The 27,942-nt window shown below is 49.6% G+C and overlaps 2 protein-coding genes and 1 long non-coding RNA gene across 12 annotated transcripts in view; 2 read left to right on the top strand and 1 right to left on the bottom strand.

Annotated features, from left to right (window-relative positions):
• Window positions 1-14,968, top strand: part of CFAP57 (cilia and flagella associated protein 57) — a 74,074-nt gene extending 59,106 nt beyond the window's left edge. For 3 of the 4 annotated variants that reach the window (XM_038558384.1, XM_038558385.1, XM_038558387.1), the window contains 2 exons: window positions 4,652-4,784; window positions 14,574-14,967. In XM_038558384.1, coding sequence (XP_038414312.1) covers window positions 4,652-4,784; window positions 14,574-14,788 — 348 coding nt within the window. In that variant the 3' untranslated portion in view covers window positions 14,789-14,967. Of the gene's footprint in view, window positions 1-4,651; window positions 4,785-14,573 lie in introns of all 4 variants that reach the window. The other variant, XM_038558386.1, reaches the window with a different exon arrangement.
• Window positions 26-25,439, bottom strand: LOC111098995. Of its 2 annotated transcripts, XR_005370323.1 has the most exons (6): window positions 25,303-25,439; window positions 23,175-23,250; window positions 20,162-20,307; window positions 18,546-18,815; window positions 16,611-16,694; window positions 26-460 (listed from the first exon to the last, which is right to left on the bottom strand). It is a non-coding gene; the product is annotated as an uncharacterized LOC111098995 (long non-coding RNA). The 2 variants fall into 2 exon arrangements; XR_005370324.1 differs by lacking the exon at window positions 20,162-20,307 and having other exon boundaries at window positions 27-460.
• Window positions 21,256-27,866, top strand: LOC119877021 (transmembrane protein 125). Of its 6 annotated transcripts, none has more exons than XM_038558389.1 (5): window positions 21,256-21,885; window positions 22,317-22,537; window positions 22,976-23,090; window positions 23,878-24,026; window positions 24,259-25,712. In XM_038558389.1, the coding sequence occupies exon 5, from the start codon at window positions 24,400-24,402 to the stop codon at window positions 25,045-25,047; it is 648 nt and encodes a 215-aa protein (XP_038414317.1). In that variant the 5' UTR covers window positions 21,256-21,885; window positions 22,317-22,537; window positions 22,976-23,090; window positions 23,878-24,026; window positions 24,259-24,399; the 3' UTR covers window positions 25,048-25,712. The 6 variants fall into 6 exon arrangements, 5 of the variants coding, with proteins under 5 accessions (XP_038414317.1, XP_038414318.1, XP_038414321.1 ...); XM_038558390.1 differs by having other exon boundaries at window positions 21,257-21,885; window positions 22,425-22,537; XR_005370322.1 differs by lacking the exon at window positions 21,256-21,885 and adding an exon at window positions 26,404-27,866 and having other exon boundaries at window positions 22,093-22,537; window positions 24,259-25,625.
• The last annotated feature ends 76 nt before the right edge of the window (window positions 27,867-27,942 follow it).

Here is a 27,942-nt window from a genome sequence, read left to right as displayed (position 1 = left end):
TGCTGGCACTTCAGTCCAAAAAGGCCAAGGAAGGCCAGGGCAGAAACACAGAAAATGAGGTCACTGTCTCATTTATTTATTCAGAGAGGAGCGCAGGGCCTCCCCACTCGTTCTCCAGCACGCTTGCAGATACGAAAGTAAGAGTTGCTTTGAATACAAACAACCAGGACACACACTTTATTCATTCAGGAGACAATTTTGAGGGCTTCTTAGAAGCCAGGCTCCACGCTAGCCAAGGAAGATTCTGAGATGAATGTGACAGCATGCCTACCCTCAACAGTTCACGGTAGGAAACTTCAACCAGATACAATCACGGCTCAGTACAGTCTGTCCAGCGCTGTGGGCACGTTGCAGAGGCGGGCTTCAGTGAAGGCAAGAGGCATTTGAGTTGGGCCTTGAAGTGGAAGTAGAGGTGATCAGAGAGCAAGTGGAGAAAGAAGCTTCCAGGCAGAGAGACCACCTGAGAATGGGCAGAGAGGGAAGAGTGAGGCTTCTGGGGTGTCTGGGGACCCTCCTGGGTCCACAGACCTTCCTTTATTGCAGAGCTCCAGAAGGGAAGCAAGGAAAAAAAGTTCTGCTGGTAAGTAAGGAATTTAGGGTCACTTGAGGGAGCTTTCCTTGCCACACCAAGAAGCATAAGGGTTATCTTACAAGCAGGTGCCGCCCAAGGTGGAAGCAGGTAGGGGTGTTCTCTGTTTTGAGATCACCTCAGTTGGCAGGGCGGAAAGGCTGGTGGGGAAAGGCCGGTGGTGGGAAACCCCATGGGAAGATGGCTGCCCGTTAGGGGGAGACAAGGAGGCCTTGGATGGGCCTAAGGCCTTGAAAGGGGCTAAGCTGTGCCCTCAAAGGCAATTCAGAGGGGAAATGATGACATGTCAAGTCGGACGTGAGAGGAAGGTTGAAAGAGGAGCAGAGAGATGCCTCATCTGTGCAGTTAGGCAGGTGGCGGTCCCACCAACTGTGGGGTCCAGAAAGAGGCCACTGATGCAGGGCTTTCAAGGTCACGGGGTAAACAGGCTGCCTGCATTTTCCATGCTGCCAGCCTCTGCCATATTCTCGAAGGTGTCAACACAGGGAAGGCCAGTAGGGGGTGCTAGAGGCATTCTCTTCCTTCTCCCTTCTGGGCAGAAGGCTCTGTCTCCACCTGGTTCCAGCCTCTCCTCAAAAGGCAGTCCTGGACAGCTCAGTGTTGCCCCTTTGTTTAGAAGATTTTCTATGGAAGTGGACTTCAGCATCCCTCCAGCCAGTCATACCCCAAGACCTGGCACTTGATGGCCCCCAGGTCAGGTCACATTTTTCCTACAGCAGAGGAGCTGGGTGGAGGGCTGGAGGATTGGAGGGGTTTTTATAGATGGTCCTGACCAAGGAGGGACCAGGAACAGAAGACTCAGCACACGGTCACGTCCACATTTTAAGCTTACACAGCTTCCCAAAGCACATGAGTTGATCTCAGGGTGACCCCTGGACTTCTCAGAACATAGACCACTCCCGAAAGCACACTTGAGGAAGCCAAACTTGTTCTTCTGGGGGGCTTCCATGGCCATCCAAATACCATGTGAGATGTTGGAATGGGGTGACGTCAATGAGAGGTGGAACGTAGAGTCTGGGAGGCAACAGTCCTAGAGGAACAAGCACTTGGAGCAGACACAACCAGATTCAAATCCTGGCTCTACCTCACCGCACTGCCTTGGCCTCAGTTTTCTCCTGTGGAAATGAATCTAATAATGCCTTCTTCTGTCATAAGGTTGTCGTGGAATTAAATGAGTTATTGTATGTAAAATATCTGATGTGATACAGGGATCCAATCAATTCTTGAAGTTATGATTACTCTTGTCATCGTCATCATCATCATCAAGCATTGACTGCCTCAAATTGTGTTTGTTCCCCCTTGGTTCCAGGCCTGAAACATTCTTCCCTGTGCCCCACTACCCCAGGAAGCCTTTCTCACACTGGGTGTGGGCCTCTCTTCAGACTCTCATGGCACCTCTAAGCACTGGATCCAAGCTGGACCTCCCATGTCCAACACAGTGACCAGTGCATAGTAGGCTCTTAGGAACTGGTCCTTAGATGATTTTTATGCATGAGTGAGTGAATGGATGGATGAACAAATGGATGAACAGAACCAGGAACCGGGCTGCATTAAGTCATGGGTCTCGATCACACTCTAATAGGGACCATGGCATGTCCTGGAGGCCCATTTAGGTGGCAGGCATCATGGAAGTGACCAACGCAGGCGGTGGAGTTAAAAAGTACCAGAAGCCTGAAGTCCCAGTCATGGTAGCAGGATTGTCAAGGGTGGAGGCGTGGGGAGACACCAAGGCAAGGGCTCCACCTGGGGTCATTAGGGCAGTAGAGAGGAGAGATGCTGAGCGCTGGTGATGTATCACAGCAGGAAAGGTAAATTCAGACCCAAAACTGATGGGATTTAGTGACAGGATGGATGGAGATGACCAAGAAGGTCCTCATGATATGGCCAGAGAGGACTGGGCAATGGTACCTTCAGTCTCTAATCTTCATTCTGATTATTGTTATTTGAATTGAATGAGACAAGAGAAGGGAAGTTAAGTGATGCCCGTGAAGAGGAGGAGTGGAGAGAGCCCCTGAGCCAGAGCCAGTTTGCCCAAGTTCCCTGCGGCCCTCTCAAGTCTCCCTTCGCTCTCATCTCCCCCATCGACCTTTACCCCCTTTTTTATAATTTCCTTGTTAGTAAGAATCTCATCCTTTTCAGCTTGATATCTACTGCATTAGTTATTCATTTGCTATCCATTTCACAAATATTTATTGAGCGCTTCTTACATGCAGGGCAGAGTCCAAGGTCTTAGAACGAAATGCATACATATTTAATTGAGCATGTCATGATTGAAAGTCAGTGTGGAGAGGTTTTGGGGGAGGAGACGCGGTGAGTTTTGCTGGAGAGCATTTGGAAAGGAAACGTGGGAGATTCATCACTAAGGCCTGGGCTGGTTAAAAGAGTAAAAGATCCCATGGAGAAATCTGCTGACTTTATAGAAAAAAAAAGGCACAAAGCCCAGCCTGAAAACAAGGGATCAGCAATAATTGGGCATTTCACCCAAGAGGAGAGAATTTTTTTTTTTTTTTAATGAGGAATACTGAAATTAGGTGATGTACTGAAAATCTGAAGGTATATCTGACCTGCTCAGAGAAAGAGGCTCTGGAGGAAAAGAATATGTTAGTGTCTCCAGTTCATGCACTGCTCCCACCCAGCCCCTATAGGCATGTCCTTGTAACAGAGAAGTGGTTGTTGTGGCTCGTGGACAATAGTGCTTGGGATCACCCTGTTCTCTGGGTTGACTCCATGCTTCCCACTATGGAGAGAGTGTCCCAAGTGGTGGTTGTCCCTAGCACAGGTCTGTTTTATGTAGATTTGGCCTGCATTTGCCTTTTTGGGTACTCTGACCTTCAAGGACTTTGCTACCAATGAAAAGGAAGGCAGAGATTTGAGGTGTGGGAAGGGAAAAGAGAAGCGACTGCATGGTTCCAGGTGCAGAGCTCCTACCATAGGGCCCCCAGCAGACTCTTCATCCTCATTCCTCTGTACCTGCCTCTCACTTTGTGTCTGGTGATACAGAACTGCAGCAAGTCTTCCCTGACACTAGCCATGTCCTACTTCTGTGTCTTTCTCTTGTTCCAGTTGTGTGCGATCCCCATACCCTCTCCTTGGTAACTCCTTGCAACTTCAGCCAGGGATCAATCCCTAGGAATCCACCCTGGTCATTCAGTCAGGGCTAAGTGCCTTTCATCTGTGCCCCACTCCTCCATTACAGCAAGGTGGCTGCCATGCTTAATTACACCCAGATCCCCCACTAAATCCTAAACTCTTCAAGAGCAGAGGCCAGGTCTTACTTTCGTTATACCTTAGGATCAGCACAGTGGCTGGCCCATAGTAAGTACTCAAGTAAATATTGGATGGATGGATGGATGGATGGATGGATGGATGGATGGATGGATGGATATTTGTCAAACACAAGAAAAGTGAACTGTCAATGGATATAGCAAATGTTCAGTATTTGTTTGTTTTCTGTGCTCCTCACTAAACAGTACGCTGAATGCAAAAACCATTTCTTATTTCTGTCTATATCCCAGGGCCATAACAGATACCATATAAATGTAGGTTCAACAAATGAATAGGAAAAATGAATAAAGGATAGTACAGTACTTAAGAGCTCAGAGCTCTGGAGCTGGACTGTCAGAGTCAGAATCCTGACTCTGCCACTTGCTATCTATGTAATTTGGGCAAGTTATATAACCTTTCTATGCCTCAGTTTCCTCTTCTATAAAATTGTAATTATAATAGAATTTCCTCATAGTATATTATGATACTTCAATGCATTCAATTCATATGAAGTGCTTAGAAAAGCATTGTTGTTGATGCTGGAAAGGCTCTAGATGCTTGGGAATGGTACACACTGTCTGTATCTTATATTGCCAGAGTCCACCTGAAGGTAAGTCAGCTGGTACCTCAAGAGACTGATCCACAAGCTAGGATAAGGGCTCATACTCTGGTAGAGTAATCTGGGTTCAGGCCCAACCCTGTCTGTTCCATACATCCTCAGCCCCAGGCCAGGGCAGGCCCTGTGCCCACTGATCACTCACCCCTCCATGCTCACCCTCTCTTCCTTCTTCTCTACAGGAAAATGTCTCCCTGATCAAGGAGATTAATGAGCTCCGCAGGGAGTTGAAGTTCACTCGCTCCCAAGTCTACGACCTTGAAGCAGCTCTGAAACTGACCAAGAAAATCCGACCACAAGATGTTCCAGAGACAGGTAATGTCACCAGTGGCCAAAGGGGATGAGCATTGGGATCAAGGGACCAATGGGAGCCACAAACAAGTCTTCCTTTGGCTTCCAAGTCTGCCTCTCCCCAGAGTCCTGTATCAGGCCACATCTACCCGATGGCCTTCTGGGAACCTCTTCATGCTGTTCCCCATGCCATCCAAAGGATCTGTGAGGCCCTTGCCACATTCAAGCATGTGAGACCAAAATCCTTGAGGTTATCTCTGACTTTAAAATTCAGAATCTTTCCAGTTTTAGAAAGAACTTACTATATACCGCATATTACATAACATCCCTAGAGGAGTCTGAGGCAGGGCCCCGAAATCAAACACATTCGTATTTCTGTAGTGAAACATGAATATTCACACTGAACTTCATAAATTTTAAAATGCTTCACATTTTTAGGGTTTTTGGCACTTTAGAATTGAAGATAAGGGATTGTGGACCAGTGCGATTAAAATAAAGACAAAAAGAAAGATTAGAAATATTCAAATGGAAAGAGGAAAGAATGACATTAGAGATATTAAATGAGTTAATTACTACAATTATCCTAAATTTCCTCTGAATTTCTGACAGCCAGGGCAAAAAGAGAAACAGAAATATGATAGTTTACATAGTCCTCATTTATGGAAAGAGGAAAACTTGGAGTTTTTTGTTTTTTTTTTTTTTTTTTTTTCCCGAGGAAACAAACCTTTCCATGGCACTATATTTTGTAAAAAACTTAACACACGGATCTTTATGAAAAAGGATGTTGAATAACACAGTGGGCAGCCTTTAACTGTATCTCTTCAGACAATTAAAAAACATTCTTCAGGTATCCATTTCTTATTTGGATGGTCAATAAAGACAGAATATAAGGTATTTCCATGGAAAATTAAGTCAGTGTGGTTTGAGTATATTGTTTTCTTGGGTTTACATTCAGGAATAGAGCTTAGAAACCTCAATGAATGGAAACCTGCCATGGCTGTGGCCTGAGTCTTTCCAATATCAGTACTATGGTCACTTAAGAGGTTATCACTGGGTGAAAGTGACTGAAGTATATGCAGGAACTCTGTACTATTTTCATAATTTCTTGAGAGTCTTAAACTATTACAGATTTATACATATAATTGTATTGTCTCATCTGCCCTTTTCGTTAGAGTTGAGGAGAAGTTGAAACAAGAGTAAACTCTCTGAGTAGTACCGGAAGAGGCAATATTCCATCTAAAGAACTGACATAAGAGCCGAGTATGTGTTATGAAGATTGAGATGCTTGACTTATTGGAGATGAAAGTAAAGCATAGATGTGCCTGTGAACAACTGCAAAGCCTCTCTTTAAAAAATATTTCAAATGTGCCCAAATATCCTAGCAAATATCATTGAGACCTCCTCAGGATACTGTATGATATAGCCAAGTTCTTCCTACTAATATTATTGAAAATTTCAGACATATACAAAAAATGAGAGAAAAACCTAATGAATTCCCATGAATCCATTCCCTGACTTCAACAAGTATCAGTTCCTGTCACTCTTGCTTCATCAGTATCCACAGTCCCCAGTTCTTTCCTCTCCCATCACCATGGATTATTTTGAAACAAACTTAACATCAGATCATTTGTGTGGTATAGTTTTACTCAAGGAAGATTTCATTTATAACAGTTGAAGACAAGTATTACCAACTGTCTGTTTGATCATGAAGAACCTAGCTCTGACTTTTAATTTTGAACAGGGGGCCACCAAGACAAGTTAGCTCAAAATATACATCCTCAAGTTGTTTAAAATTGACCAATTCAATTGGTTTTTAAGAAGTCTTTATATGGGGGCACCTGGGTGGCTCAGTCAGTTAAGCATCTGACTCTTGATTCCAGCTCAGGTCATGATTTCAGGATCATCAAGCCCTGTGTTGGACTCTGTGTTCAGCAGGGAGTCTGCTTGAGATTCTCTCCCTTTGCCCCTTCCCAACCTGAGAAAATAAATAAATATTTTTTTAAAAAAGAATTTTTTAAATTTTTATTTATTTATGATAGTCACACACACAGACACAGAGAGAGAGAGAGAGAGAGAGAGGCAGAGACATAGGTAGAGGGAGAAGCAGGCTCCATGCACTGGGAGCCTGATGTGGGATTCGATCCCGGGTCTCCAGGATCGCGCCCTGGGCCAAAGGCAGGCACTAAACCGCTGCACCACCCAGGGATCCCTAAAAAAAGAATTCTTTATCTGAACAGCACAGGTTGCCATCCCCAAACCACTGAAAATAAATAAATATTTTTTTAAAAAAAGAATTCTTTATTAGGTTGCCATCCCCAAACCACTGAAAATAAATATTTTTTTTAAAAAAAGAATTCTTTATCTGAACAGCACAGGTTGTCATCCCCAAACCACTATTTTAGTTTTAGCAGCATTTAAGTTTTTATTCACATAACAATTAACTAACAGGTCTAATAGACACACCTGCATATTTTTCAATTATTAAAACCATATAATTAGAACTTCTAAATAAAGATGGCTAATTAGAAGCCTACTAAAATGGCATAAATAAACCATATGATCAAAGAAAACACGAAAGAGACGCAAAATTTTGAAAGCTGGAAAACAGATAAGTGGTAACTGACTCCATAGACTCCTAAGGCAGGAGTGGGGAACCTAGAAGAAACCTAATGTACATTACAGAACCTTCCCAAGTCTCTGGAATTAGCAGAAGAACATATCTCAGGAAGTAGGGGTGAAGGTGGGGCTGAAAACAATGGAAAGACTTTAAGAAGGTGTTAGATTTACCTACTAACCAATACAATGGCTAAAAATAGATGGATCAAGTCCATCATCATGGAATATCCAAAGACCAGAGAACAAAGGAAAAATCCTTCAAACTTCTGAAAATAGGGAGGAATTTCATGCAAAAGACCAAAAAATCCCAATTGCAGGATACAAAATCAATAGACAAAAATAAGTTACATTTTTATATACTAACAATGAACACTTTAAAAACTAAATTAAGAAAACAATTGCATTTATAATAACATCAAAAAGAAGAAATACTCAGGAATAAATTTACCCAAGCTGGCAAAAGACTTGTACATTGAAAACTATAAAACATTGCTGAAAAAATTAAGATACCAATAAATGGAAAACATCTTATGTTTAGAAGACAATACTGTTAAGATGTCAATACTACCCAAAACAATCTACTAATAGTACAATCCCTATGAAAATCTCAATGATTTTTTGTGGAAATAGAAAATACATCCTCAAATTCATGTGGAATCTCAAGGTATCCCAGTCAAAACAACGTTGGAAAAGAAGAACAAAATTGGAGGTCTCACACTTCCTGATTTCAAAACTTAATGCAAAGCTATAGTAATTGAAACAGTGTGGTACTGATATAAAGAGAGATATACAGACCAATGGAATTGAGTAGAAAGGCCAGAAATAAACCTGCATATATATGGTCAAATGATTTTCTTTCTTTTTTTTTTTTTTTTCAAATGATTTTCAACATGGGTGCCAAGACCACTCAATGGGGAAAGGACAATCTTTTCAGTAAATGGTGCTGGGAAAACAGGATACCCATATACAAAAGAATGAAGTTGGACCATACCTCATATACAAAAATTAACTCAAAATGGATCAAGGACCTAAATGTCAGAGCTAAAACTATAAAACTCATAGAAGAAATATAGGAGAAAAGCTTCATGACATTGGATATGGCAATGATTTCTTAGGTATGGCATCAAAACCACAGGCAACAAAAGGAAAAATAAATAAATTGGACTACATCAAAATTTAAAACTTTCATACATCAAAGGACACTTTAAGCAAGAGTGAAAAAGCAATCCATACAATGGGAGGAAAATATTTGCACATCATATATTTGATAAAGAACTGAGATCCAGAATGAACAAAAAATTCCTGCAACTCAACAGCAACCAAAAAAAAATTTTTTTTGATGAGCAAAAGACTTAAATAGACATTTATCCAAAGAAAATACACAAATGTCTAATATGCATATGAAAAAAATTCTGAGCAGAAATCATTAGATATATGCAATTTTTGTTTGTTTTGAGGGAGAGTGTGCACATATGTGTGCATATGCACACAAGAGGAGGAGAAGGAGCAGAGGGAGAGGGAGGGACAGAGAGAATGCCCAGCGCAGAGTCCAGCACAGAGCTTGGTCTCATGACCCTGAGATCATGACCTGGAGCCGAAATCAAGTCAGATGCTTAAATGACTGAGCCACCGAGGCACCCCAGAAATATGCACACTGAAACGATAGCAAGATACTACCTCATGCCCATTATGATGACTATTATCAAACAACAACAACAACAAAAACTACAAGTGTTGGTAAAGATGTAGACAGGGAAAGGAAGGGAAAGAAGGAAGGAAGAAGGAAACAATGGAGTCAGATCAAGATAAAATAAATTGGGAAACTATAAGCTAACTAGAGAGGAAAACCTACCTTACAGAGGGAGATAGTGAGATAAATATCTGTCTGTCTTAGCTCTGGATGAAGGAAAGAAAAAACAAACAAGAGAAAAGATCTCTCCCTGAGAACTGCTAACTGAAAGCCCATACTCAGGCAGGTTCAAGTCCAGAATTTACACTTAATTTGTGGCTCAAAGAAACCTTGGCTGAAGATTTAGTTTAACTAGTAGTATCTCTGGGTCCCAAGCAGAAGCAAATGCAAATTTCCTATCGAAGAACACATTTTAAGAATGTTGTCAAAGAATTCCTATAGATAATATCCTAAGGAACATGAACTCACAATCAAAAATCACTAAATCCAGGAGGAAACCTACTACTATCTACTACTGTTTTGTTACTACTAAATAACAATATTTAATATGTTTAAAGAAATAAAAGAGAAATTTGAAAACAAGGCAAAATAAGAGTCTCCCAAAATTGGCTAAGTATATTTGAAAAAAGAACCCAAAATATTCCTAGAAATGAAAACCATAAATTGCAATTAGATTCAATGGACAGACTGAACAATAGGTTAGATGTATCTGAAAGGAGACTTTGTGAACTAAAAGAACAAAGAAATTTCCCAGATTGCAGCCCAGAGGGACAAAGGTATAATAAACGACAAAGAAGATGGAATGGGAAAACCTAACTCATATCTAACTGAAGCTTGAGAAAAAGAGGATGAGGAGAGGCAACATTATGATAAAGAATAGCTGAAAGTTTTTCAGAATTGACGAAAGATGACAATCATCAGGTCTAGGAAGCCGGTGGATCTCAAGTAGGATAAATAAAAAGAAATCTATATCGAAACTACAGAACACCAAAGACAGAGATGTTAAAAGCAACCAGGGAACAGATAGATTGCACATAGAGGAATAACAAGTCAGCTGATACCTAACTTCCCAAGAGCAACAGTATAAACCATGTAGAAATTATGAAATAGTGTCTTTCTGAGTGCTAAGAGGTAATAACTGTCGCTTAGAGTTATGTAACCAGTGAAACACATGAAAAAATTTTCTTATAAACAAAAACTGGGAGAATTTTTCACCAAGAAAATCTCATTTAAGGAAATTTTAAAGAATATATATCAGGAAGAAAAATTATTCCAGAGGGAAAGTCTTAATGCAAGAAGAAACAATGTGTGAGGAAAAAGCAAATATGTAGAATCTAAACAACTGTATAAGCCAATACAAAAAAAAAAAAAAAGGTCTAAAGTGTGGACTCAAATACCAAGACAGAGTTAAAATACTGAGCATTTAACCAGGGGACTCAGAGCTAAAGCATTCTAAGTCTTGTATTGTTTAGCCAGAAGGTAAAAATATTGATTTACTTTACACTCTTTTAAATTAAATATGCTTGTTAAACTTTTTAGGATAACTATTAAGAAAGAAAGAGTGTATACACCTTCCAGACGAGTAAAGGGGAAAACCCTCTAAATTCTGAAAAGACCAAAAAAGAAAAGGAAAAAGTGACACAAACATAAAATGCAAATAAAACAGTAGAAATTAATGCAAATGTATTAGTAATCATATTCTTATTTCCCATCATTTAAAATCAGAACTCAGGCGCCCCTGGATGGCTCAGTCGGTTAAGCACCTTCGGCTCTGGTCATGATCTCAGGGTCCTGCTTCTCCCTCTCCCTCTGCAGCTCCCCCAATTGTGCTCTCTCTCTCTCTCTCAAACAAACAAACAAACAAACACACTCTTTAAAAAATAAAAGAAAAACAGAACTTAATCTCCCAAAAGAAGCTTGTGGGCAGGATGTGGAGAGATTGCCCAGTTCTGGCAGATGGCAGGATCAGAGCAGAGTACGGACCAATAGGACACGGAGGTAGGGGGTGGGCTGGGGCATGGAGGAGAGAACTGACAAGGGAGAGACAACAGCCAAGGGGCCATGAGGAGAGAACTGACATGGCACAGCCATGGAGAAAAGGACAGGACGGTTTATATACCACAGCACACGGTAGAAGGACCATCAAAGGGAGGACCCTATAAGACAGAACCAAACTCTGATGAGCTGGCAGGTCATTATCAAAGGGATGAGAAAAAATTGGAGCAGTGAAGAGAAGAAACAGGAAAAGCCTAGCCCATACCCTCAAGATGCTCAGACCAAGGAAGGAGAGAGACGGGGAAAACAAGTGCCAAAGCCCCACATTGGGCCCACTGGCCCATCTTCTGTGTGAACTGGTCTCAGGAAGCAGAGCTGCACCCTTAAGAACATTCATGGACAGTGTCACCCAGGCCAGGGATGTTTCAGGAGACAACTGCTTCTGGAGGTCAGCCACCAGCCAGCAGCTGTGTCAACCCTGAGCTTTCTTATAGTTCTGCAGTATCTGACTTCCCTATTCCTTGCATGTTAGGATACTCTGCATCCAGGACATCCCAGTCCATTGACTTCACCCATGGATTGCAGAGCTGAGGGGACCTTAAAGCCACAATCTGCATCAAGATGCTTATAGCACCTGGTGAAGCACCGAGGGGTTGGTATGGCCAGCGGCAGGGCAGAAGATGGAAAATTTTGAGTGCTGGAATATTTCCAGGTTCAGTCTAGTATGGACCTTTAGGACCGTGGCCTCATAAACACAGGTTGGATCTCCCTGGGCAATGAGACAATAATTGGATAAGTGTAAAGGCCAATGGGGAGGGCACTAAGTTTAGTCCAAAGACTATGCTGGTAACCAGGAAAGAGGAAGTAGCTAAGGGAGCAGGTGGAAAAGCAAACAGAAACTGGGCAGAGGCATGTGACACTGGTGGATGGGCTTTTAGGCTTGGGAATGCTGTACCTTCCCAGGGCCAGGCCACAGCTTGACAGAGAGGATGGTTATCAGGGGCAACCAATAGCAGCAGGAGGATGAAGGGTCAAGAGCTAGAGAAAGAAGAAACACTAAAAGACCAAAAGCCTAGAAATTGCCAAAAAGAAGAAGAGTAGAGGAGCATAGGCAAGAAGAGAAGGGTCTAGACTTCCCTTAGGAAGAGTAGGATGTCAGTCAATCTGAATGCTGGTCCCATCTTCAGACCAATTAGAAGCCTAGGGCAAGGCTGGCCACTGGGCATTGCTGACAACTTCCTCCTTGCAATACTCTCTTCCTTGGCTTCCAACATGTGGTCTTTTCTAGAGTTAACTTCTGATATACAGGGAAGAGATTGGGAGTGGGTAGGGAAGAGACCCCTCTTCTCCTGAGAGAAGCTTGACTGGGAGTTGAAGACACAGATTGGCAGCCAAGTGGTGGTAATGTCATCTGTGAGGAGTGGAGGAGAGGATGGATTTGGCAATAATTTCTTAAATGGGACACCAAAAGCAGAGGCAACAAAAGGAAAAATTGACTACACAAAAAACTGAAAACTCACGTGCATCAAAGGACACAACCAAGAGTAAAAGAGCAGCCTGTGGGATGGGAGAAAATATTTGCAAATCATATACGTGATAAGGAGTTAATGTCTAGAATATGTAACAAACTCCTACAGCTCAACAGTAACAACGAAACAACCAGATTTAAAAATGGACAAAGGGCTTGAACAGACATGTCTCCAAAGAAGATACACAAATGACCAACAAGCACATGAAAAGACACTCAACATCACTAATCATCAGGAAAATGAAATCAAAATCACAATGAGATACCACCTCACAGGAATTAGGATGGCTGCTCTCAAAATAAACAGAAAATTATGGGTCAGGATCTGGAGAAAATGAGACCTTAGTGCACTGCTGGTGGGAATGGAAAACATTGCAGCCACGCTCTAGGGCAATTTCTCAAAAAACTCGAAAGTAGGATTGCCACATGACCCAGAAACTCCACTTCTGGCCGTATACCCAAAAGAACTGAAAATAGGGTCTCCAAGAGATATTTGTACCCCCATGTTGATAGCAGCGTTATTCACAGTAGCCAAAAGGCAGAAGCAACCCAATGGTTCATCCCCAGATGAATGGATAAACAAAATGTAGTACATCCATGAAATAAAATACAATCCAGCCCTAAAGAGGAAAGATTCTGACACATGTGGTAACACAGATGAACCCGGGGGACACGGTACTAAGTGAAATAAACCAGACGCAAAAAGACAAATACCGTATGATTCTACTTATGTGAAGTTTCTAGAGCAGTCACGTTCTTAGAGACACAAAACAGAATGGTGGCATGAGTGTTCTTGCCAGAGTCCTGGAGATTGCACAACGGTGTAAATGCACTTAACACTACTAAACTCTGTACTTTAAAATGGTAAAAGGATAAATTTTATGTTATATTTGACCTTAATTTTCTTTAAAGAGTTGGGGCGAGCAGTTAGAGTACAGGCCGAAGTTCAGAAACACAGCCAGAAGGGAGGAATGAGAGTTCTCTATGGACAGGAAGTCTGCCTAGGGCTGTAAACCAAGAATTTGAATCTCATATGTTACTTTTTTCAGTGGCACACAACAGGCCAGGTGTGAATGGAGCCACCAGGTGACTGGGTAACCTCAGGTTCAGGCCATGCATGGCTCATGGGGCAGGAGGAAAAGGCATCTAGAGTATCAAGCGTGCTCTCAAGAAAATGGCCAAAGAAAAAGAAAATGGACAAAGAGACCCCACTGTGGGTCTAACTGCACAGAATAGGGAGTGAATCTAAAAGGAACCCACTTGGTAGGTAAAAAAATAGAATTGTCCAGGAATAAGAGATCCACGTTCAGTCAAAGAACAGATAACTTGAGCAGAAGGCAGTGAGAGAGATGGCAGACGGAGGATGGGCCACTACAGCAGAGATGTAAAGGTGCGGGGTCCTGGCGCCGGGAGGGAGGGGAAGCCACAGAGTGGGTGCCAGCATGGCATGGAAGCCAAGGACATGGGTGTTGAGAGTTCAGCCAGTGGGGCCAGGGAATGGGATGAGCCGTGGACCCTGGAGGACACTGGCATTGGGTGGGATGATGGCAGCACCTGAGACAGGAGGATGGAGCTGGGGGAAGGTCCTCAAGGGGCATGAGTGAGTGGCCAGCCCAGGAGGGGTAGAGAGGGGTGTGCCTCCTCAGGGTTTGGACACCAACCTAGGTCAGCAGGAGAGCACCACCCTGCTTGGGGAATGGGGAGCAGGGGAATGAGCAGGGCCTGCTGGGGAGGCCTGGGACAGACAGACTGGGGGGCTCAGGAGACAGGCTTTCCCACTCTGGAGTGTCTCTTCCTTCCTCCATCTCCACCAGATGGTGATACGGCCTGTCTCTATCCCTAGCGTCTGGGCTTGAGTGTCTGTCCCATAGTAGGTGCTCAAGAAATCTGGGGATGATGGGGAAAAGAGGGACAAGCTGGTTTCCAAACAGCTTCACGGCAGTCCAGCAACAGGCCCACAGGAGTCCTGCTCTGTGCCTTCCAGTGCCCAGCGAGGACGTGTGCAGTGCTGTGCCCACCATGAGACTGAATGAGCAAGAGGAAACTGGGAGAATCATCGAAATGCAACGTCTGGAAATCCAACGCCTCAGAGACCAGATCCAAGAGCAGGAGCAGGTCCCAGGCTTCCACCCCCTTGCTGGAATTCGGCTTCCTTCCCTGGTCCGGTCAGAAGTGGATTTTGAGGTGCAGACCAACTGATCCCCCCTGGGGAGCCATCTGCAGGTACCCTGGGAGCCTGGCACCTCTGCGCCCAGGCCAACTCTGTGCTGTCCCTGTGGTCCCCACAGCACTGGCCCTACCAAGCTTTTTCTCCTGCCTGGCAGAACTTGGGACATGGTCAGAATAAAGATGTTTGCCCATCACCATGTCCAACTCTCTGTTTAGCCAGGGAGCCAGAGACGGGGGTAGGGAAAGAGGGGACCCTGAGGACTGGGGGGTTCCAGCTCATCCAAAGCCATCGCAGCTTGTCCCTGTCCAGGCCCAAGGCCGCCTGTCACCACGGAGATCACATTGCCCTTGGGCCCTGCTTCCTGCTGCCCCTCTGCTCCCTCGGGGGCCACTGGGATGGGACCACACCCTGTCACAGGGGCCAGCTCATCCACCTCAGACCGGTGTGTACCCAGCATGTCCTGTGCCCTCTAGGACACCAGGCCCGGGGAGCAGGAAAAAAACTCAGGCACCCTCTGATCCAACCACAGAGACAACAACCCGTTACTTCATGACGCGGGGCAGGTGGGCCGGAACACAGCCCTCATTCCCAACTAGCCTCTGGGCTTTGCCTCTGAAGAAGAAATGGACTTGAAATGAGGTCAGGGAGGTTAGTGGAACCAGACCTCCCTGCAGGGTCGTGAAGGTGCATTGCAGATCTGTCACTGTCCAGGGGCCCTTGCAAAGCTCCTGAGAGTCACTGCTCTCTGCTCCCAGGCTCTTGCCGCACTGGCTTCCTTTCAGTTCCTATAAAGGGTCAAGTTCTCCCTGCCTCGGGGTCGTTCCACATACTATTTTCTCTGCCTGGAATGCTCTCGTCCCCACAATTTCATCCTTCAGATGGATGTAGCTGAAATGCCACTTCCTCAGGAAGATGGTCCCCAATCCCCCCTCCACCATCTAGATCATGCGCACCATTTGGTTTCCTTCATAACCCTCACTATGACATTTCCATTTGATGGTGTGATGCTGCCTCTCCTCCAAGGCTCTCAGTTCTGTGGGTGCAAGTGCTGTGTCTGTTTTTAAAGTTCTGCTGGGTGTCTGGGTGGAGCATTGGTAGAGGCACCCAACAGTGGAGGCTGGGGGCCGTGGGGAGGACACTGTGGCCAACCACAGGTAAGAGGACAGCTTCTGGGCCCCAGATGGTGGTAGTGGAGGTGCAGAGATGTGAATTCTTCTGACTTCAGCCCCAAGGGAGTTAGCCTAGCACAGGGAGAGGGAGAAAGCCTGGGGAAGAAGGCAGGCACAGAGCAAACCTGAGCTCTTCGGGGGCCAGAAGGGGATTCACCATGGTAGGATGCAGCAACATTCAAATGACAGGGTTTCCAACCTAAAAATGCCTTAGAATCAAGACCTCACCTTTCACCTACAAAGATGGGCCTCAGGTTACAGGTGAGGAAATCAAAAGGGTGAAATAGCTGGCACAGGTTCCTCCCTCCGGGGCCAGGATCACACCCAACTTGGGGCACCAGCAGCCTCCACATCCCAGCCCCTGTGAGGCTGCCCTGGAGAAGCACGGAACAGAACCCCAGAACCCCAGGCCAGGTGGTGGAGGGGAGTGCGACGCCAGGAGAACCTAAACCAGAAGTAATGGAGCTCCCAAGCCAAGCTCAACCAAGCCAGGGGCTAGCTGTGGCCCAGCTGCTGGGAGGGCAGTGGGAGCAAGAGCTCTGGCCGGGGGAGAGCCCTGTCCCAGCAGCATCTGGCAGCCGGGGCCAGCGGGAGACAGGGTGTGTTTTCAGCTGCCCACGGGGGCATGGGGGTGGCCTCTTGCTGGCAAAAATCTCACCATTTTGTGCAGGTCTCCACCTACCAATAATCAGTGTTGTGGCTGGACTGACCCTTGGGGTTCTTACTAGGATTCCAAGACACCCTGCAGCAACCACCATCAGGCAACCTCGAAAGAAAGGAAGGTTTATTACTTGGGGACCTGGAAATTACACCTGGGGCTCTCAGCAAGGTGTGGGGGGGGGGGGGGGGGAGGCAGAGGAAGCAAGTCCTGTTTGGGGTACGGCTCTACTGGGGTTGAGTGTGGGGGCCTAGAGTTTGTGGGCTCAGGATTTAAAACATAAGAGTGGAAAAAAAATAAAATAAAACATAAGAGTGGGATCTAACAGGTGAGGGGGAGGAAGGTGGGGGCAGTGGCTCAACGGGTCCGGGTCCGTTACCAAAATCAACCAATATCTCTAAAATCGAGAAGCCTCACTGGCTGGCAGTGGGATTTTTGAGAAAGTCTTTGAAGTGGATGCCTCCGCAATCAAAGCAGACCTCAGGTACTTGCACCGCAAAGTGGGGCTTAACTCCACCAGTTGATGTCTCCCTTTTCCTCTGTGTTCCTACATCAAGCCGGTGGCTGGCACAGCCTGGGTGGCTGCTGTAGCAGAAACCTCCCTGACTCCTCCCTCCTGACTCCATGGGGAGGTTCCCACCCCGCTAGTGAACCTCCCCCTTCACAGGGTCCCTGCAGCCGGTTGATCCCTCATTGATAGTGTGGGCCTGACGATCACCCACTCCTGCAGGACCCCGTGTCACCCAAGTGGCTAGGCCTTGGCATATGGACTCCACGTTTGTGCTTCTGGTTGGGGTCCATTATTAAGCTCTGGGGACTCATGCATTTACGGTGTGACAGCTGGTGCTTTGGGGGATTGCTTTCTCTCTGGGCCTCCGGCCATCCATTGGCTCCCCTGCCCTTCTTCTGGAGTCAGCATCCGCTGTGGTCAGGCAGCGTGAGCTGCCCCGCTGAACCTCCTCTGCCAGCCTGTTCTCCTGCACTGAAGACCCTGCCCCACAGGAGTTCTAGCATTAGCATCTACCTTTCCCCACTGCTTTTTACACAGAGCATGACCAAACAGCTGCTCCCAGGAAGTGCCTGGGGGCCCTGGGAGGCCTGGGTACCTCTGTGCTTCCAGGTAGGACTCCCTTGTAATCATTGCTCTGGATTTGGAGTAGTGAGAGTTTAGAGAAAAGGACGTGAGACCCAGGAATGGGGTTCATTCTTCCTGAAGTCTCTTGGGGCAGCTCCCCTAGAACATCGGAGGTCCAAGGCCTGCTTATGCTCTGAGCACACCTGAGATGAGGACTCCCCAGAGCTGGGCTGGGCTGGGGGGCAGATTTACAAGGAAGTAACCCTGCCATGCACCAGGCAGCCGGAAGAACTAACCTTCCCTGATCACCTACGTTGACCAATCACAGACAAGAATTGGTGTGTATTGATCATCCTGTGTGTGTCACATGCTGGGATTTGGCAGGGGTGGCAGGTGTAGGACTCGCCTAGCACTTCCTATGTGTACTGATGTAGTAAATATATTGAAGTTGGGACTACGAGAGTCTAGTTCTGAACAGAAGAACTCTGGATGCCTTTCTTTAGCTACAAGTAATGAAACCCAACTCCAGCCAGTTTAAGCCCAAAGGGGAAGTTTATCACTGGGCCGGGCAAGGGTGTGTGTGTGTGTGTGTGTGTGTGTGTGTGTGTGTGTGTGTGTTGTGGGGGAGGGGCAGGGGGTGTCTCAGGAATCTCAGGACAGAGATACAACCAGGCCTCAAGAGAAACTTGAACCAAGGCCTGGCTGGAGCCACCCCTCTCTCTCTTTCATCCTCCCTGCAGACCAGTTTCCATTCCCAGTTGGGGGAGCAGAAGATGCCTCAGCATCTTATTAGCACACACCACAAAGCTGAAATGGAATCTCTAGTCCGACTTTAAAATGACAAATGAGAAGTACTTTTGGCCTTGCTTGAGTCTGGGGCTCACCTCTATCCACACCCAGGGGATGGGTCACAAAAATTAATCCTGGTTGCTGGGGTTCATCCCTGCCGTGAAGGTGGTCATTGTGAGCAGGGCAGACGCTCCAAAACATGTCCCTCTGAGGCAGTTGTCACTCAAGGAGCACGGAGGTCAGGGAAGGGGTGGGGTGTGTTGGCTAGAGCTGCAGACAGTAGTCTATGCCTCTTATGCTCCAGGCTGCCCTTCAGGATAGCAGAGACAGCACCTCTTTTGCTCACCACTATGTCTCTAGCACACCTGGTGGGAAGACAAAGAAGGGAAATGGTAACTGTTTGCTGGAGTTAATCAAGATTATAATTATATTATTTAATCTCATACACACAACTATTAATACTAATTCCCCATTTTACAAATGGAGAGGCTGAAACACATAGAGTTTAAGCAGGTTTTCTAAGGTTGCACAGCTGGAGCGGGGGCTTGACACTTCAAGGTCAGTCTAGCTCCAAAACCAGTGGGCTTTCCACCATTTACGCCACAAGCAGTCACCAAGCACCTCTTATATGCCAAGCCTATTTTAGGAGCTGGAGGGGGACACGGATCTTCGGTCATGAAGCTTACATTTTAGGGGAGTAGAAAGACAATATTCCAGACAGGTAAGAGAAATACATAGCATGCTGCGAGGTGGTAATTACTACCAAGAAACTTAAGAGAATAAAAGAAATAAAATAGGGCCAGGGGCTCGGAGGTAGGAGAAGGTTGTGATTGTAGACAGGGTGGCTGGGAAGGCTTCTCGCTGAGGTGATGTTCGAGCACATACATCCCTGACCTAAGGTGCAGGAGGGAGTCATGTGGAGAGAAAAGCATGCCAGGCAGAGAGAACAGCCTATGCAAAGGCTGTGTCACAGCAAGAGCAAGTCGGGGAGGGACAACTGGATGAAATCAGAGAGGGCCCTAGCCATCCAGGAGGACTTTGCTGTTTCTCTGCGGAAGATGGGACACCGGAGGCAGCAGGAGTGACATCACGTGCTCTGCATTAGAAGGGGGTCAGCCCAGCGACCAGGGCGATAGTAGCCTGCGGTGGGATTGTGGCAGCAGGGAGACGGGGCCACAGGGCCTCTCTTTGGAGAGTGGGCATCTCAGAACTCCCACCGTCCAACAGCCATCTGATCCACATCCTGCACTCTGTGCCCACTGCCACCTCCTACTCCCGGCTTTCACTACTGCCCATCTGAGCTGCCCCCAGTTTGGGGGACAGAGTTCAAAAGCCCTGCAAGGAGCCTGCCTATCCACTTGGACTGCAGCCTTACTTGACAAGACCCAGACCGAGAACAAAGACTCACTCCATCAATGTTTAAGCTGAGGAATCTTTTAGGCTTGGTTACCACTATCCAAAAAGTTCTGTTTAAACCCCTCAGGGGAAAGGGAGGGAAAATTTCATGAGTTCCCCTGCCCTAGCTCCATCCAGGACATCTGGACCACAGGTCTGGCAGGGCTGACCCCTCCATGGGACCAGGAGGGTAAATAATTGCTAGAAATCAGCAAGTCAGCAGGAGGAGTTCATAACCTGGAGCCCTGACCCTCCCCGCTCTGCGCCCCAGGGCAGGGGATGCCTTTATAAAGTTTTGCCCAAGTGGCATACGCACATGGTCCTCCCTGAGAGCCAGCCGGCCTCACAGCAGGCAGCTTGACATGACTTTTCCTTGAGGGGAAGAGCCATCTGGATCTGCACTATCCCCGTCAGGGAGCCGTGAGCCGCATGTGGCAATTGCACGTTTGCCACATAGCTAGTCTGAACTGAGAAGCACAAAATAAGAGTGACGTAGCTTAGTAATCGTGTGTCATCCTTCACTAAATGAAAATCATAATCATAAATCATAATCATTCCCTAAAATGAAAAATATTAGGGGGTTAAATAAAAATTTTCATAGATTATTTTCACCTTTTTTTCTTTTTTTAACCTTTGTAACAGGGCTACTAGAAGATTTTTATTTTTTGTTTTATTTTTTTTATAAGAATAAGGTCTGACTTTCTTTTTTAAGATTTTATTTATTTATTCATGAGACACAGAAGAGAGGCAGAGACACCGGCAGAGGGAGAAATAGGCTCTGTGCAGGGAGCCCGACGTGGGACTCGATCCCGGGACCCCAGGATCACACCCTGGGCCCGAGGCAGATGCTCAACCGCTGGGCCACCCAGGCGTCCCTACTAAGATTTATAAATCACATCTGCTGCTCAAGTTATACTTCTCTGACAGCACGGCTCCAAGGCTGTGGCTGGCTCCTGCATCATCTCCACAGAGCAAAGCGAAGAGAGGCACAGAAGGGTCAAGCATGAGTATTTCGTGAGCTGGTACTGGGAAGAAAACTTTGACTTTGTCTTTCTTGTCTATTTGATACACATCAGAAGGAGAGGGCAGGGGGCATTACAAGGGACCCAATCCAGGAAATGGGTGACAGCCTGCAACCACCTCCAAGTGGGGGCCCCCCTGCATCCATCCAAAGTGTGTGCGGTAGGCGCTGCCAGGTTCATCTGTCAGAAGCAGAGCCCTGGCCACGTCCCTGTTAGGCTTCAGAATCTTCCAGGGGCACCTCAGAGGAGCCCAGAAGCCTTGCCACTGCATGCACGTCCCGTGCAACCTGCCAAACTTGTCCTTCCAGCCTTATTTCACGGGCTGCCTGCCCCTATCACTTCACATATTCATTCATTCAACAAATATTTATCATTACTTCCTCCGTGCTAGGCAAAGTGCAAGCTACGAAAGTCACGGTGGTTAGCAAACCGGACACTGAGACCACCGTGTAGTGGGGGATGACGAGTGAGTAAATAGTGGCAATTACGGCGCACACTTAAGAGCAGCTGTGGGGGAGGCACGGGGCCGTGGGGGCACCAGAGGCCCCTGGGCCAGCCTGGAAGTCAGAGAGGGCTTCCTGGAGAAGATGATCTCACAGTTGAAGAATCTCAGTTGGCCAGGCCGAGGCAGGATGGTGGTAAATACCAACGTGCATGGGAACTCGGAGTTCAAAAACCAGCCGGAAGGACAAAGCAGTGGACAGAGCACGGAGAACTGAATGACATGCCACCCAGCTGGAGGGCAGGGGCCAGTGGCAAATGACTGGCGCGTGGTGCAGATGGCAGGGGCTATGTGAGCCTGCAAAGGAGTGTGGCATGTATCCTGAAGTGTTTATTCTGCAAGAGTTTTAAGCCAGGAAGCTCCTGTTTCACACCTGAAAAGCCTTTGCCCTCTTCTGGGGGAGCTGAAGCCCCACCTCTCCCAGCAGGTGCCACATCCAGGAGGCCAGCCCATGGTGTCAGGGCTTTAAAGGAGACCCAGCAAGGGGCCTGTGGGAGCTCCAGTCCAAGGATGAGGGTACTGGGCCAGGGTTGGGGGATCAGCTGGTGTTGGGATTTGGGACTGGGATTTGGGGGCTGAATTCAGGAACAAGGATCAAGGTCGTGGTCTAGGGTCTAATTCCAGAATCTGGAGCTGAGGTTTCAAGCCAGATTTGCGGTTGGGATTTGAAGCCGGGGCAGGAATTGGATTTGGAAATGGGGCTGGGGGTTGGGGCTGAGATATGGGGTAGAGGTTGCAGTCGGAGCTGGGAAATCTAGTTAGAGTTTGAAAGTGCAGCTGGGGTCGGGTTAGGTTTAGGCTGGAGCTAAAGCTAAACTGGGCTTGGAGCGGTGGGATGAGTTAGGGTCCAGGCTCTGGAGCAGATAGAGAACATTCCTCCTGCTGCCCGGATCTGGGAATTGTGTTCGAGCCCTAACAGCGGCGGACAGAAGCCCCTCCCTTCCCAGGAATGCCTCCAGCCCAGCAGATGGAGCTGTGCCACGTCAGCCAATCAGCTCAAAGCCCAGCCTTGGAAACACCTGTTGATCCCCCTCCCCCCCCACGCACACCCCCAGGGCTTACCTGGACCAGGTTAGGCAGGTGAAGCACCTCCCCGGAAACGGAGCTGGAGCGCCCCACCTGCCTGGCCCTGTCTGCTCTGATCGGATCCAGCGCTTCCAGGCTTCTTGTGAGTGCCCCATGGTCCCCTGACCCCCACCGCCCCCACTCTCTCCCGCTGGCTCTGCCCAAGAACCTCCGCCCCACCCGAAGCCTGGCCCCACTGCCCCAGCACACCTGTGCGAGCACTTTCAGACCAGTGAAGTCACGGACCTGGGGAACACTGGGACTGACCCCAGGTCCCCTCCCAAGACCCCGCCCCCACCTCCCTTAGGGGCATCTGCACCTGCTCCTCCCAGCCTGTGTGCTAGGCTGTTCCTGCGGGGGGGCGGGGGGGGGCGGTGAAGAACAGACTCCTCCTGGGGCGGGGTGGGGGTGGTAAACCCTTGTACAGCACGGCCACGTTCATCACATTCCTGGACCTACGTATACAGCAGGAGTCCTATCCTGAATTAGGAGAACATTGTATTCTTTTATTCAAGGAGGTATTCTTTGGGCATCTATGCAGGTCCTAGAATGCCCATTGGAATTTTGAAGCGGAGATGTCAGATGACTCGCTCCCATCCTTCAAGATAAATGTTATTGTCCTCATTTTTCCAATAAGGAGACTGAGGTTCTAAGAGGTGAACTTATCTGGGGATTCTCTGACCCTCCCCTAGGCCCCTCTTCCCCCTAACCCACACCCGGCATTTATCACATATATGCACCTGCTGCAAGCCAGAGCTCCTTGAGGGCAGGGACCACAGCTGCTTTCTTTTGCCCAGTTGAGTCACACTGATGGGCCTGTAGAGGAAGGTTAAATGTGAAACGAGTAACCACCATCAGGTCCTTTGCCCCAGTCCCATGGGTGGTAAGGACAGCAGCTGGGGTTCCCGTACAGAACCCTCCTCCCTTCGCCCCACTTTAGAGAAATCATGGAGGAGGGTGGCATGGGGGCGTTGGTGAGAGGGAGAGTGGAGAAAGACGGGAGGCAGGAAGATGGGCGTGGGTGGGGGTGATGAGGCAGGAGCCATGGGGATGGAAGCAGGGACTGTTTACAGGTGGCCTCCCTGGGACGTGCATTCCACGAGGAAGTAAGAAACATGAGAGGAGGAGGGGGAGGTCCAGGCTAAGGTGACAAGCTTGGGTTGGGACCTGTTGCGTCAGAGATGACTTGGGAACAATTGGCTTATGGGTCTGGAGCTTAGGAGGGAGATCTGGGTGTGAGGGAGAGAGGGATTGGGGCACCGACAGCCACAGGTGGGAAATCCTATGAGATGCTGGGGAAGGAGAGAGGTAGGGATTAGATCCCCACCCCCAGAGAAGTAGCCGCAGCCCCCAGAGAGAAGGCTCATGGTCAGGCTGCTGGTTCCAGAAGGGTTAAGTCGTAAGTCCCCCCTGCCCCCACCCCCCCACCCCCGCTGCCCACAGCCCTCCCCCAGGAGCCAGCGGTGACAGCTGAGGCCATGTGAGTCCGATCCTGAATGAGGCTTTATCTCTGCTCTTGGTCCCATCATCCACTGTGGCACCAGCTCCTTCGGGCCGCCGGGATGGGACAGGCACCTGAGAGAACCAGAGAGGTCAGGGGCTCCCCTGGCGGGGTGGGGGACGTGTCATGTGGGGGAACCCTCCTGGGGTCACTGGAGAGGCATTCCCAAGTGGCAGTGCTGGGGAGGGGGTGTGGCGGGTGGAGGGACGGAGTGGAGTGCGGGGGGGAACACTGGGGCGGATTCCCAGGGATCATCCCCGAGGCTCCCAGGGAGGCCCCCCAGGTTGAGTGGGCTGGGCAGTAACAGCGTGATCCCCCTGCAGGTGCTGGAGAGTGCGCCCTGGGCTGGGAGAGGACCGGGACCCCAGGCCTCTGGCTGCCGAGCAGCTGGTGGGGGCTCTAGGCCATGACCCGCGCCCCGGGCCCCCTGGCTCTGCCCTGCGCCCTGCACCCGGCCCCCTGCCATGTCTGAAGGGGAGGCTCCAGCCCCGCCGGGCCGGGGGCTGCCCCCCGACATGCTGGCCGAGCAAGTGGAGCTCTGGTGGTCCCAGCAGCCGCGCCGCTCGGCACTCTGCTTCGCCGTGGCCGTGCTCCTGGTGGCGGGCTGCGGGGCGGGCGGTGTGGCCCTGCTGTCCTCCACCAGCAGCCGCTCGGGTGAGTGGCGCCTGGCGGCAGGCACGGTGCTCTGCCTGCTGGCCCTGCTGGTCCTGGTCAAGCAGCTGATGAGCTCGGCCGTGCAGGACATGAACTGCGTCCGCCAGCCCCAGCACGTGGCCCTGCTGCGCAGTGGCGGGGGCGCCGACGCGCTGGTGGTGCTGCTCAGCGGCCTGGTGGTGCTGGTCACCGGCCTGACCCTGGCCGGGCTGGCCGCCGCCCCCGCCCCTGCGCGGCCGCTGGCTGCCATGCTCTCCGTGGGCATCGGCCTGGCGGCCTCGGGCTCGCTCTTGCTGCTGGGCCTGCTGCTGTACCAGGTGGGCGTGAGCGGCCACTGCCCCCCGCTCCCCGCCGCCGCCCCCTCAGCCCGCAGCGACGGCAGCGTCCTCAGCATCTCGGGACAGCTGTCTGCTGGCCAGCGGCACGAGACCACGTCCAGCATCGCCAGCCTCATCTGACCAGGCGCCGGCGAGCTCCCCCTTCTCACGAGCTGCCCAGCACCCACAGGGTGGGTGGGAGTGGGGGCGCACTTCCGGGACGCGTGCAGGGAGTGCGCGTGGACATGCACGTGTCCCCAGGACTGCCCACCCCCTGTGGGGTTGCATGACCTGTGCCGAAGAGCCCACGTGTCCCCACACATCCATGCCGCAGGAAGGCGTGCGCAGGTCTCCTTGGAACTCGGGGTTTGTGACCATGGAGCAGTTGGAGTCTACCTGTCTGTCACCGGGGTCCCTGAAGATCCTTGGCACCCACTCTCAACAGCCCTCGAATTCAACCCTGCCTTGTAGCACCGATGAGGGGTTTCCCAGGAGTGACTGTTTCCCGCCCCCAGAGACCACACCAGTGACTCTTCACGGACCACGAGAGTGGTCACCTAACTGGTGACCAGGTGGAAAGAACACAGGCTCCGCAATGTGACAGGACTGGACTGGGATACCCCATCCACGACTCCCCAGCTGGGGGCCCTGGGCAAGTGACTTAACCTCCCGGAGCCTCAGGTTCCGAAGAGTCACAGTCGTGATCGTGGTGACCAATGGTGAGGACCACGTGACATCGTGTATAGGAGGGGCGGGCACCTGGCAGGTGTGAAATAAAAGCAGGGGTCACCGTCATTGTGATTGTCCCTCACCATCTCACTGAGAGACCTTCCTTCCCCTCCTGGGCCCCCCCCACCAGCCATCCCTTCCACTGGGAACACTGTGCCTAACTCGAGCTGGCAGATGTGCCCTGCCCGGCTCCCAGCCTGGCCTGTGGCTTCTCCTCTAGGTCCTGTGGAGGGGAGGGGGGTGAGGGGACGCTCAGCTTCGGGAAGGTGGAGGGTTTCTATTTGGGGGGTGGAGGAGGGCGTATACCCTGAGTCCTTCATGTTTGCTCCTGTGCTGATTTAAGATAAAGCCTTAAGAATTGGGGGTTTATCAGCCGGTTTCTCTGGAGGCTGCAGCTCCCTATCCCACCTCTAGGATCACACCGTCTGCAGTTGCTCCACTGGCTGACCCTCCTCTGCACACCTGCACCTCTCCCCACTCAGGCATGGGAGGGTTGTCCGAAAGCCCCCTGGGTGGGAACAGTCACTTCCTGCTTGGGGTCAGCCCTGGAAGGCATCGCCCACCTCCAGCGCAGAACTTCCTGGGTGGCAGTGATCACGATCACCTCCCGCGGGAGGGAGAGCGCCAGGAGCCGCCAGGTTTCATCACTCCCTGCTGCTCAGGTGGGGTGTCCCCCGTCCCCCACCAGGGCCCCCAGAGAGGCAGGTGTCCAGGGGCACTGAGCGTAGAGCACCTGTAAGTGCTCTGACAGAAGGAAATTGCTTTCAGGGACCAAGATCTGGGGGCTCCTCCTGGAGAAACCTGGGAGCTGATGGATGGGGGAAGGGTGTTGCCAGCAGGGTGAGTGGAAACAAGAGGCCATGTCCGGGAGCACCAAGGACAGCAGAGCCTCCCCCGGGAACTGTGGCATCTCAGACCCTGCATATTCAACCTGGGATCCCCTCGTCCTCATCCCCACCCAGCTCCTCATCTCACCTGGGGGGTATGGCCTTCGCCCAGCACCTCGCTCCCTCCCCACCTCGTGCCCTGGGAACACATCACCACCTGCGGACTCCACCGCCCACTCCCAGCGCCCTCCCCGGCTATGCGTGATTTGTGCAGCCTCCCCTGGGGGGGGGGCTCCCTACTTCTACTCTTTTCTTCCTCAGTTCACCTCCCCCCAACCCCACCACGTACATATACTTGAGCCACAGTGTTAGAGTAGGTGGGGGGGAAGGGGATGCAGGGGGATGTGCCCCACCCCCATTGACCCCGGCACCGGGAGGCTCTTCACCCCTTCTCTTGTCCTTGAAATGTGTGTCCCACTTGCCAGCCTGGCTCCTAGAAGCTGCCCCAAGGATACAGCCTCGAGACAGTGATGTCGCGAGGAGACTATCTGGGTGGCACAGGACACTGAACCCAGTTAAGGCCTCGGTGTAAGATCTGACAGGCAGGTGCTGAGATCTACTCACCCCCACCTCCCCGAGAGTCACCAGAAAAAGCCTCAGAAGTAAGTTCCCGTGCCCCTTACACCTGCCAGCCCCCAACCTGTCCCCGTCTTTGTCTTGGGTCTCTTCCTGCCCCCCAAGGGCCAGGGCCAATTTCAGGTTACACCCAGGAAGCTCCAGGTTGCAACCCAGTGCTGTCCTTATAGGGAAACTTACAGTATCCCCCCCACGACACACCTGTCCCCCTAGACTAACAAGGTGCCCATTTCCTACGTCCATACATACCCCCAACTGTAGACGCCAGTCTGCACTTCCTTCCCTGCGCGCCTGTCTCCTTAGTCAGGTGGTTAGCTCCTGCTGGCAGGACATGGGTGTCGCTTCTCTGCACATCCCTTATTCCCAAGGTGGGCCTGACGCATAGTGGGTGCTTTACTGGGGGGGTGAAGGGCTCAGCTTGGTTGGATGGCAGTGTGTATACCCTACCCAGAACAAGGACAGGTCGAGAACTTAGGCCACTGTCCACTCCTGGCCCTGAATCTTTCTGTCCCTGAATCCTCCCTCTTCCAGGGCTCCCAAGAGGGAGCCGCCATTCTCATCAGAGGACCACAGACTGCCTCTCCATCCGTTCATGTGGGGAGAATTCCTGTTTCTTTTTAGCTGAAACAGGGTTAGACTCTTTCATGAGATTTCCTTTAAAAAAAACTAAAGGAAAAAAATAAAAATAAAAAAAACTAAAGGAAGGGAGACGCCTGGGTGGCTCAGTGGTTGAGCATCTGCCTTTGGCTCAGGTTGTGATCCCGGGGTCCTGGGATCAAGTCCCACATTTGGGCTCCATGCAGGAAGCCTGCTTCTCCCTCTGCCTGTGTCTCTGCCTCTCTCT

The sequence above is a fragment of the Canis lupus genome, chromosome 15 (genome assembly GCF_011100685.1).
Source record: "Canis lupus familiaris isolate Mischka breed German Shepherd chromosome 15, alternate assembly UU_Cfam_GSD_1.0, whole genome shotgun sequence".
NCBI lineage: Eukaryota > Metazoa > Chordata > Mammalia > Carnivora > Canidae > Canis > Canis lupus.
This window is presented reverse-complemented; position numbering and strand designations above follow the sequence as displayed.

Bases quoted from the DNA above. Each gene is read 5' to 3' on its own strand.
- LOC119877021 (XM_038558389.1), top strand. From the start codon at position 24,400: ATGTCTGAAGGGGAGGCTCCAGCCCCGCCGGGCCGGGGGCTGCCCCCC.